At 41.6% G+C, this 12132-nt stretch overlaps 1 protein-coding gene across 1 annotated transcript; it reads left to right on the forward strand.

Annotated features, from left to right (window-relative positions):
- Positions 1 to 1430: 1430 nt before the first annotated feature.
- Positions 1431 to 10631, forward strand: tmx1 (thioredoxin-related transmembrane protein 1). Its single transcript, XM_030117481.1, has 9 exons — positions 1431 to 1459; positions 3959 to 4177; positions 4494 to 4609; positions 5433 to 5478; positions 6829 to 6957; positions 7068 to 7113; positions 7922 to 8023; positions 8376 to 8442; positions 8600 to 10631. The coding sequence occupies exons 1-9, from the start codon at positions 1431 to 1433 to the stop codon at positions 8845 to 8847; spliced, it is 1002 nt and encodes a 333-aa protein (XP_029973341.1). The 3' UTR covers positions 8848 to 10631.
- Positions 10632 to 12132: the final 1501 nt, after the last annotated feature.

A 12132-nucleotide genomic window follows, 5' to 3' on the forward strand; every position in this document is an offset into this window, starting at 1 on the left:
AGTAAATTGACCTTTTCAGATCCAAGTGTTGAACTTTTGCATTAGATATATTTATAAAGCACAATTTCACCTTTTAACAGAGCTGAGAATATATAACAATCAGTGTTTAAAATATTGATTTAGTTGTTTTGTCTCCATTGTGCTGCGTTAAATCCTTTAAAAAGGGGTGAAAACATTGTACTCTGAGCATTTAGTCAATGGGCTGCCATATGCACAGCTCCATTACTTCCTGATGTTCAGATAGCACCTTTATTTCCTGTGTTTCATGATAGGATGAACTGATTAATGCAGGTGTGTCTGACCTCAGTAAATGGCCAGACACACCTGGATTAATCAGTTCATCCTATCATGAAAGACAGGAAATAAAGGTGCTGTCTGAACTTCAGGAAGTAATAGAGCTGTGCCCAGTTGATTGCAAACGACCTTCGATCCAATTTTGATCAAGAAGTCTTTGTGGAGGATTTGTAAATCATAGTAAATGGCAAAAAAAGTTACAAAGAATTAAGCTTTTGAGTTGTTTTCTCAGATAAATGCAAATCCTCTCATTTGCATAAATGTCGACAAACTGCTTGGAACTCTGTGCAGCCATTTCAACGAGTGCATGCTTAGATCAGCTGTGTCTATAAGACTGATGTAAGCTAATCAATAACTATTAATTAATTTCTCTTACAGCGTGTTAACATTTAAAAGCACATTTACCACAAAGTCCAGTTCCAGCCCAGGATGGCGGCCTCTCTTCACTGTTACTTCAGGAGCAACAGCACCACCTGGTGGTGAGGAAGGATGACAGTGAAGAAACTATGATGATAAACTAACGGGGCTAAAACTGAGCACCATTACCAGTGCTGAGTGTACTTTCTCAGAAGATTCAAATCTTTTGAAATGTTTCATTTCAGTTTTAAAATTAGGACAACGATTCAGAAATAATATTTAAAGAGAGATACAAAAAGTTTTTTTGTGACGGTTTGTGGATTTCACAAACAGGTCAGTCACCTCCCAAGAGATACCAGAGAGTCATGGAAAACTGCACATCAAATAACAAAAAGCAGATCCTCCATAAGAAGATGCAACTAGACAAGAACAGTTCCTTCTGGGCTACATGGGTTCAGTCTGATATTCATGTTCTTGAAGATGTGATGGAAAATGCTGCATTCAGATCCTATATTCAGCACAGTTTATCTAAAATTCAGGAAATTTCTGTCTTAAAATAGAATATAAGAACAGAGACGCATCAAAATTTTATGAATTTATCAGAAGTGCAAAACTGGTTTGCCTAAAAGTATGTTGAAATGTGGATCTGGATCAGGAGATTCCAGATATACACTTCATTGTACTGTTTCTTACATGAAACACAGTCACATTTGTTATAAGATACAGAAAAGATCCCACTGGAATCCTTCCAATGTGGCAAGATGGAAAAATCAGAAACAATGGTAGTTGTTGGAGATGGAATAGAAAGGTGGGAACTCTGGTCCATACATTACATGAGAGTTATAAAACAACTGGCGTGTGGAATGCAGGATGTCTGTTGTCCATTGCTTTGACTCTTTTCTTGAAACAGAAATTACATTCTCAAAACAACATGGACAAACCTCCAAACTACAGTGGATATAAAAACTCTACACACCCCTGTTGAAATGCCAGGTTTTCAAGATCTAAAAAATGACAGCAAGACAAATAATTTTGCAACTTTTTCCACCTTTAATGTGACCTATAACCTGTACAATGCAATTGAAAAAAAAACTGAAACCTTTAAAAGGGAAAAATATAAAATCAAAAATCTGAAAAAAACCTGGTTACATAAATAAGCACACCCTTAAACTAATACTTTGTCACAGCACCTTTGGCTTTTACTACAGCACTCAGTCTTTTCGGGTAGGAGCCTATCAGAGTGGCACATCTTGATGTGGTGATATTTGTCCGCTCTTCTTTGCAGAACCGCTCCAAATGTGACAGACTGAGAAGGCATCTCCTGTGCACAGCCCTCTTCAGATCAGCCCACAGATGTTCTGGGATGGGAATGAGGTCTGGACTCTGGGTGGGCCGTTCCAAAGCCTTAATCTTATTCCAGTAATACCATTCTTTTGTTGATTTTGATGTGTGCTTTGTTGTGCTGAAAGATGTCATCTTCATCTTTCTAACAGAAGACCGAAGGTTTTGTGCCAACACTGACTGGTATTTTGAACTGTTCATAATTCCATCCACCCTGACTAAGGCCCCAGTTCCAGCTGTAGAAAAACAGCCCCAAAGCATGATGCTGCCACCGCCATGCTTCACTGTAGGTATGGTGTTATTTTGGTGATGTGCAACCTTGGTTCAGACCATAACACATTTTCCCACATGTGTTTGGGAGATTTCAGATGTCTTCCTGCAAAATGAAGCCGGGCTTGGATGTTTTTCTTTGTAAGATAAAGCTTCCATCTTGCCACCCTACCCCAGAGCCCAGATATATGAAGAAGATGGGAGTCAGTACTTGCCAGAAATTCCTGTAGCTCCTTCAGTGTTGCTGTTGGCCTCTTGGCAGCCTCCCTGACAAGTTTTCTTCTCGTCTTATCATCAATTTTGGTCGAACGTCCTGTTCTTGGTAATATCACTGTTGTGCCATATTTTGTCCTTTATGATGACGGTCTTCACTGCGTTCCATGGTATATTTATTACCTTGGAAATTCTTTTGTAGCCTTCATCTGACTGATATCTTTCAATAAAGTGGAAAAAGTTGTGAAATTATTTGTCTTGCTGTTATTTTTTTTACATCACGAAAACCTCGCATTTCAACAGGGATGTGTAGACTTTTTATATCCACTGTACTTTTACTACTGCTATGTTTCTACTGCTGGATAGAGCTGCTGGAAATGTGAATTTCTCTTGAAGATCCTAAATATTTTTTTCACTTTTTACCTTGTCAAACATTTTAATTTGTAATATAAGATCAGAACTTTAACAGTTTATGTAACAGTGATTTTTTTTTTTTGTATTCATTTTTGGGGTGTATTTCATTTTATTTTTCAAACGGAATAGTCTAACAGTATGGAGTCGCTGAACGGATATGATGAAACGATTAGTCTTTGTAACCACAGCAAGCTTGCTGCTTTGTCACATACATGGTTGGACTAATGCTCAAACCACAAGAACCATGTTACCTTAGTAACACAAAGTGCTCTGGTGCCTTTACCTGCTAATGAAAAAAATGTGAATGAAATTGCTCATCTTGCTGTGTTCACACTGCAAATTACAGCAGAAAAAGTTCATTCTAACATGGCAGTATCTTGATGTTTTTGGGGGTTTTTTTGTAATCCATAGGCAGATATGAAGCTTCCTATGGTCACTTTTAAAATGTGAATATGTAGTTTATGTGTGAGTGTCAGCTGAGGACTACCTTTTCCTTTTAATTATACAGAATAAACCACGATGAGAACACATAAGTGGATGTTAAAAGTATTGTTTATGTATTGTGTAATTTTTGTAAGTGAGTGCAGGTATTCCAGTTTCTTCCCACAGTCCAAAAACATTTTACCCCTAGGTGTGGATGTGAGTGTGTGTGTGGTTGCCTGTCTGTCTGTGTTTGCCCTGGGATGGACTGGTGACCTGTCCAGGGTTTAACCTGCCCTTGTCCAGAGTAAGCTGGGATTGGCTCAAGCAGCCTGTAATCCTGACCAAGATAAGATGTACAGCAGACAGATGGATGTGTAATAGAAATATTTAAATGAAAAAAAATACTTTACTATAAAATCACAAGTTGTTATATGTAAAGACTTTACAGATATTCCAAATTACACTTTTTTGTAAATTTCCATTTTAACCTGCCAGTTGTGATAAATGCTTTGTCAAACAGAATAAGTCCAGAAATTAATGTATTGAAAATTTGTTGAAATGTATCACAAGAAACATTTCTTTTATATTATAAAAGTAATTTTTAAAATAAATACCACCCTGCGTCACCTGTGACGTAATGACGCAGAGCGGAAGCGAGCCGCTACCTCTACCTAGCGTGTGTGCTCGCTCCAAACTCAGCAATGTTTTCCTCACCCCGGAGAGCAAAGCCTCACCTGTGGATATGTGTTCTCACTCTGGGGGTGTACTTGTCGTCCGTGCCCGTGTCGGCCAAGCCGGACAGCTTGAGAGAAGTGACGGACGGGAACTGGGAAGAGATCCTGAGCGGAGAGTGGATGATTGAATTGTCAGTGCTAACAGGCTAACAAGCTAGCTAGCGTGTTAGTTTGTGTTTCTAGCTACGGACAGCGAGACAGAAAGTATCTGCTCACCTGAGGATGTTGATATTAATCTTTTTATAGTCAGAGACCTACCTGTCTTTTGTTAATCTATAAAAGTTGTAAAAACGTGCAGAAAAGTGAACTGTCGCCGGGTTTTACTGACAGCCTGCAAGAGCTAAATGCTAACCAACATGCTAAATGACAGCTGCAGGCAGTTTATTTACACATCTGTGTGTGTGCGGTTGTGCTCCGTAAATGACCCTGAGTGTTTACGTCCCTCAGCTACGCACCCTGGTGTCCGGCATGCCAGCAGCTCCAGCCGGTCTGGAAGGAGTTTGCAGATTGGGGGGAGGACATGGGGGTCAACATAGCCAAGGTGGACGTGACAGAACAACCCGGTAGGCCTGCGTGATCCCAGCTGACCACAACACCAGTTCCTGGTCTTATACAGCTAGTCACAACATGTAAACCAGTTTAGAAGATCCACACCTGGTAAACACGAGAATTGCACGATATCATTGTGATACAAGAAGGAAAAAAACTGATTGGACTGCAGTCCTACCAGTGTTTTCCTGATATGTTTCCATGTACTGTAGATTATATATAGATTATATATTGTATTAATTATGTCGATGTTACATCTTATCTGGTGGCAACAGGCAGAAGTATTAAAAATTAATGAAAAGCAGCTGGTCGGAACTTAATCGAATGAAAGAGAAACAGGCGGGATGTCATTGTATTTGCTTAAAATATGATAAAAGATATTCTTGGATTGAAGTTTTTAAAATAGCTATTTTGAGGTGGTAATGAAATGATGTTGTGATTTACTTTTAAGGGCGTGTAACATATATAAAGTCAAAGACTATACAGAAACATCTTCTGACTGTTCAGTGTATTAAAGTAGTGTTTAATGCCACTTAATTGAAACTTTATAAATAGCTTATTGTACAAAACATTTTTTATTGGTCTGTGACTTCTAACAACACTTCTAAAACTAAAGTGTTAACCTTCTTTTAATAGCCACCGGAGAGCAGCATGTTCTCACACAAAGTGTGGTCTGAACAGTCTAAGCTGCCAGTTTGTGTTGGGGTGTTTTGTTGTTTCAAGCTCTGTGTCAGATGTTGTAAATAATGTTGCCAGAGATGAATTCAGCCCATCTGCCTGCTCTGAGACTCCCAGTGAAAATGTTGCTTCCTGCACTCTGTTTCCTCCTTCTTTTAGGTCTGAGTGGGCGGTTCATCATCACTTCTCTTCCTACTATTTATCAGTAAGTTCTTTGGCTATTTTTAAGACTTCCTCTTTTAAATGTGTCAAAGCTGCTGTACAGATCAAAGAACATTTTCACTTTAGAACCACACTTTCTTTCTTAATTCATCATATACTGCCAAATAATTGGTGTGGGGAAACAGTGACTCATTTTTTATGATTCATGCTAGTTCATTCATCTGCTGAAGGATAAAGTGGCACAGATGAATTGCCTTAACAGTTCTGCATCAGTCTTCATGGTAGAAATATTAGCTGGTTTACATGTTTAATTCATTTACACTTTCAGTAGTCATAACAACTTAACAACTTGTTTTTCCTTTTAATTGACTTTTTAGAACTTAGACTTCTCCAAAAAAGTGGGGTCATCGACAAGTCTTGAAACCGTTTGTGGTGTTATTGGCATTAGAGCACTTCCTGTTTCTTGTGCAGCAGGTGCCGTTGTTGAGCTTTCCCCTCCATCATTACACTGCCGGATTCAGCAGCTGCTCTTAAATGCAGTCGAAGCAGGAGACTTTCATATTTTCTTCTCATAAGAAATGAAAACAAAGTATCTTTTCTGCTGTTATAGATTGTCATATAATCACGTCAGTGCAGCACTGCACATTATGCACAACCACATTCTCCCCAAAGTGAAGCTGCACAGAATGGTGGCTGCCGCTGCGAGCACTGCTATCCGCCGTCAGGCTGGTTTGACATCATTTACCCAGAGAGACTGCGATCTGAGACTATAATGCAGCTCATTTTAAAGACCTCGCTAGAAATGCTTCCACTTAACTCCGTTGGTTGTGAAGGCTGCCTTTAGGAATGAGGTGGAGTGTATTGATTTTGAATTAAACACGTTGTATTTCGACTGGTTTCCCTTTGAGACCAGTGGACTAGTTCTGATCGACTTAACCAAGAAAGACTTCCTCTGTACAAAAACCACACCAGTGGCCAGTTATTTTCCACTGTGTGCTCCTATGTACGCACTGAGTGTACAACAGGATGTTAATCTGAAGTGAGGCGTTTAAAGAACAAGTGTTTGACTTTAGTTGTGCTGAGGAAAGAAGAAATCTATTCCAGCTGAAACTCAGTGTAATGGAAACGTTAAGTAGCATGTGACTGGATGGATCGGGAGTTGGACACACTGCACACCAGGATTTAGAAATCCCATCTGTAGCTTTTCATCGCTACTATACGCCTGCGTGTTCCCCTATGGGTTTCTTTTGCATTGTCCACCGGGAGGATGATGTTTCCTTCATTCATCAGAACAGTGAAACTCTTTGTGAGGCTCCCGACGCCTCCTGCTGCTCGGTGACAGGATGTTCCTGAACGATCCTCTCGTTTACCTGCGCTCCTTTGTTTGTTTCAGCTGCAAGGACGGCGTCTTCCGGAAATACCAGGGAGCTCGCACTAAGGACGACTTCCTCAGCTTCGTGGACGGGCAGAAATGGAAAGCAGTCGAACCCGTTTCCTCTTGGTTCGGCCCGTCTTCGTTTCTGTGAGTGTGAACTGTTGAGGTTCATAAGAGAGTTTGGTGCAGTTTGGCTGCAGTTTGGTGCATTTCTGTGTTCAATTACATGCCGTAATCCCCCCTTTTTCTCCTGGCAGAATGAACTCAATGTCCGCTTTGTTCAAGCTCTCCATGTTTATTCGGGTAAGTGAGGATCTCTGTGATGCACTGAGGGTGATTTTTATACAGTGAAGTCTTTGTTTTGTTTGCGTGTGTTGCCCAAAGTTGTAGAAATCAGACAAACTTTCTCATGCGAAGTCCAGACACTTCACAAAGTACAGAGCTGGCACAGTAAACCCACAGCAAATGCCAAGGAACGATGGCAAACTGACGAATATCAAGTGTGACTGCGAGGCCCGCTGATAGTCTGTGAAGAAAAACAATACTAACATTTGAAGAAATGTTCTCAAAAAGATGGGTTTTTTTCATGAAACGTCAGTGAAACAGAACAGAAGACGCTTGTATTCAAAACATCTGTAAATCTCTAATTCAGTCAAAAAAAACTAACTTTCCCCAGTTTTTTTAATGACATTTTATATATATTATTTGTATATGAGAATGTATATATAATTTATTTAATTTATAATGTTTTTGTACTTAAAAATGTCAGAAAAATGGTGCAAAATTGGTCCTTAAACTTGAAATGTGGCTTCTTTTTGTGAATAATGTACTTGTTCACTTCAAAAATTCGTTCGAAGAGCAGGAATTAGACATTTTTTCTATTTCTCAAGACCTGAAGTAGGAAACATTTGAGTTCTTACAGAGAACCTCTACGTGTCACAGCAGCACCAGAAATAGACAGAATGTGGAGAGAAGATAAAGCGAGTTTCCATAAACACATCCAGCAGCTCCGCTTCTCACCGCACATTTTCACCTTCCTGACAAATACTCTAAATATTCGCTTTTTAAATGTGACGTGTGAAAGCGGCTCTTGTCATTCTGTGGTTTCCAGCGCTGTCACAACTACATGACGGAGCAGCTGGGGATTCCTGTTTGGGGCTCGTATGTCATCTTCGGCCTGGCCACTCTGTTCTCTGGACTCGCTCTGGGCCTCGTGAGTAACGCCAGCTCCCTCCGTCGCTTTTCAAAGAACCAGAGCCAAAACAAACGGAAGAAGCTGGCACCAGCCACACTCGCTCTGCTCATTCCCAAAAGTTTAGAAATGATTCTTCACATGGATTATTCTGTTTGGTAAATTATTAGTCACAGTGTTTATCAATCCTCATGTCCCTCATGAATAATCTTTATTTTTTTACTCGGTGAGACTCTTGTAATGATTCCAGTCGTCCTGTGGGCCACTTTAATGTGCGCTATGTGAGCACAAAGCCGTATTTCTCTGCTTTGACTGGGAATGAGGGGTTGAAGTTGGCTCTTATAGAGCTTCTCCATGTTCTTTGTCTCTGCAGTTGCTGGTGTTTATCGCAGATTTTGTCTTCCCCTCGAGGCGGTTTTCCTCTCCTGACTACTACCAGAGTGAGTTTCGTGTCATCTGTCATTGGTTTTATTGATTATTAGCGGTTTTGAAATGTACGTATAGAAGAAAACAGTGAACCGTGCTCTACTTTTCTATTATTGAAAATAGCTTAAAAAAAAAAAGCCCTCGACTATTGTTGTTGTTCTCGTCCTGCAGAGAAGCAGACGATGGAGCAGGCGAGGCTGATCCAGCAGCAGGAGGACGCCCACGAGGCCGACGGCGAGGATGACGACGACGAGGAGGAAGAGGAGGAAGACCCGGACGAGGTCTGGAAAAGACGGAGGGGGTCTCCGGAGGGCCGCCCGGAGCCCCGGGGACAGGGCTTCAGCGACGAAGCCCTGAGGAAGAGGGTGGTGGGCAAGCGCAATGAGGAAGAGGAGGACGACGAAGAGGAGGACACCTAGAGAGCCGGCCCGGAGCTTCACATGGCTCCTCTCGCCTTTTTGATAAAGAGCGCCGCGGGATCAGCACAGTTGGAGGAGCCGTGGATCCTGAGCAGCAGTGTTTAGAGCACGGAGTTCAAAATATTCCTCCTCCTCCTCCTCCTCTTCCTCCTCTTCCTCCTCCCCTTGTTTCGTACCAGGAGTGACTCCTTCTGACTCACCGAAGCTCCGCGAGCAGCAGGCTCCACCCGGAACAACAACCACACTCCCGACACGCGTTTCCTCCCTGGAAATGTGAGCTTTGCTCATGAAATGCAGTTCAGCTGGAGTTTTGCGACGCCGTTTATGCTATGCATTGTTTTCGTTTGTTTTGTTTGTTTTATGAAAAATACGTGTGTTGTTCTATTTCTATCACGGAATTGTTTATACCAGGCTTGACGTGTTTTGTTGACGAATGCTACTTTTTGGTGACTTCCAGGTTATTTTGTGTTACGTATGAATCGCAGAGCGGTTACAGCGACACACACACACACACACACACACACACACACCGCTTTGATTTGAAGCCGTTCGTTTTCCTCAGAAGTTGTTTTCAAAGTGAAGCAACAGGATGAAACATTTGATCTGAATTGTAATAAAACCTCCAATTCTAAATTAAACACATTATGTAACCCTTAAGCACTTCATTTAAATTCATCTGTACATGTTGGAAACTCCTTGATAGTACAGTAAAAGCAGAATCCAGTGATCAGCCATAACATTATGTCCCTTGTCTGTCAGGCACTGAACAGTTTCTCCTTGCGGCTGACGAGTCCTTTGAAAAGAGCTTCCTGTGAGGTTGGCTGTGGTGGTCAGTGTCTAGATTGGGCATGTTTTTGGACACTCCTGTTCCCTTCGTAATCCAAAAATGCCTAAAACCTTCAAAACTGAAAGGATCGACTGAAGATATTTTATATTCACTAAATGAGGATGAGGCTGGTGGTCATAATGTTTTGGCTGATCAGTGTCAGACGGGACCCTGTTCACAGTAACAATGAAGTCAGAATACTTGAAGCTTTTGTGGTGTCTAATTAAACAGGGTTTAATCTGTAGCATAGTGCTTTTGGTGCAGGAACCCGCCTGAAAACATCACCCGGCGGAAAAGAGAAGAAAAAAAAAATCCACTTTAAATAAATCGCCTGGTGAATGTTGTTCTGTAGATACTGTCTGTTCCCACGTTGTTCCATCAACCCGATAATCGACGAATGTGATCTCTGATTTTCTAATGTTTACTAGTGATTCTGCGATGTGTTTATTGCTGATCCGGGGTGTGTGTGGCGAGGCCGGCCACTCCGGCGCTCACACCGGGGCTTCCTGGCACATCTGTCCGGGGTTCGCCTCAGCGAGCCGTCGTTGGATTTTGCTGTCATGTTCGTTTTTGAACCACTTCCTGAGGGTCTTCTATCTGCATGAGTGCCGCTTCTTTCCTCTCCCTGGTGTCTCATTGAAGAGTTCGGCGCTTTGAGAGGACCCTGGTACAGTTCTGTGTTGTAAAGCAAAAAAAATAAAATAAAAAGGACCTTTTTATGTGCGGTTTGTCAGAGAGGTCAGTGTTTTAATGCAATTTCAGTTTTGTTTTTCACAAGGCCTAAAATGAGTTGTATCGACTTTGATTTTATTTTTATAATGCATTTATCCTCTGTAAAAGCTAATCAACAGTTATTTAGTTTTTTTGATCTATTTATGGCTTGTAGCATTCTCACTTTACCCCGAGCCGCCCGTGCTCCTCATCGTTTCTTTAAATAAAGGGTTAACTATGAAAACCACAACAGTCTCACATGTTCTGTGTCTAAAAACGGTAATCCAGTGCTCATATAAAGCAGTGAAATATGTGTTTCGGAAATGACTCAGAGAATCAAAGGTTGCCAGTGGATAAAGTTGCTACAACAGCTAAATAAAGAAAGATCAGTTTATCTAGCTCACAAATGGCACAAACTATTTTGATAATCCAAATCTGAAATAGACTACAGGAACAAATTATTGAAACATCCAAAAATCTCAGTGTCAAGGGACAATTAGCAATAAAAATTATAGTATGGTGAAACACATGAAAGATAGTAGATATTGTAATGTAAGGTTTGTGTTTAATATATTTTTTTTTTATTATAAGCTTTAGATATTAGGGATGTTTTGAAGTTAAATTTGTCTTTTCTAAGTCTGTCTTTCTTCCACTCACCTGTAGAGGGCGCTTGTGTTCCACCACAGGCTGAGAGTCACTTTCCACCACATGAAACATGTTTAACCATGTTAAACAGTTCTTTTTTTAATAGTAACTTTGGTTTTCTAGCTGCTTTTGACATTCCAACTTTTAAATTTTGCCCTTTTTTTTCTGTTTCCAGCCATTTTAACTCTTTCCAGCCAATTTTAAAGACATTTTCATGGTTTTTACTGACAGTTTTAGACACCCATCAATCCGTCCATCTTCTATTGCTTCATGATATCCAGGGTCACGGGCTGCTGGAGCCAATCCCACGAACTCTGGGCGACGGCTGGATACACCCTGGACACGTCGCCTAACACACACATACCTAAGGACAATTTAGGGTCACAAACGAACCTCACATGTACGTTTTTGCACTGGGAAGGGAGTATCCAGAGAAAATCCATGCACGCACAGGGAGAACATGCACTTCCTTCTTTACCGGCAGATGTCCCTCTTGTACACATTTATATTCCTGCCTCCTCAGGACCCTTTTGTTTATGCTGAAACACTTTATCAGTGACACAGGGCCTCTGTGGTGGCACTTTCTCTAAAGTGTAACACTACAGTTGACGTTGCCTCCCTTCTCCCTTCCTGTGCGGCCTCCTCCCCGCCGGAGCGGTGCATCTCCCCCCCGGATTAAAAAGGGGAGCCTGTTTCTGGAGGAGATCTCTAATCAGCGCTGTAATTGCAGGCCCTCACACACGCTCTGTTTAGCAGGGGTTAATCTCCTGGAAGAGGAGCAGAGGAAGAAAGTGTTTGATGGGATTCCCCCTGCTGTACTGTACCAGCCTGCTGCAGGCCTGCTGGCTGTTTCTATGTGTGTGTGTGTGTGTGTGTGTGTGCACATGAGGAAAAACACACAGCAGATGCTTGTTAAAAAAGCAGCAGCCTGCACACTCGGCCGACGCCGGCCCTGATTTATCAGGTACATGTGTGGATTCCTCTGCACTGGACGGGCAGTTCCAGCGCCCTGTGATGTAAAGTGAAGGCAGATGGCATCGCTGCAGGTTTACCGGGTTCTGTTCCTGCTCATTTAGCTCGCTCTGGTTCATGTGGTTTTTCCT

The sequence above is a fragment of the Salarias fasciatus genome, chromosome 19, assembly GCF_902148845.1.
Source record: "Salarias fasciatus chromosome 19, fSalaFa1.1, whole genome shotgun sequence".
NCBI classification, from domain to species: domain Eukaryota; kingdom Metazoa; phylum Chordata; class Actinopteri; order Blenniiformes; family Blenniidae; genus Salarias; species Salarias fasciatus.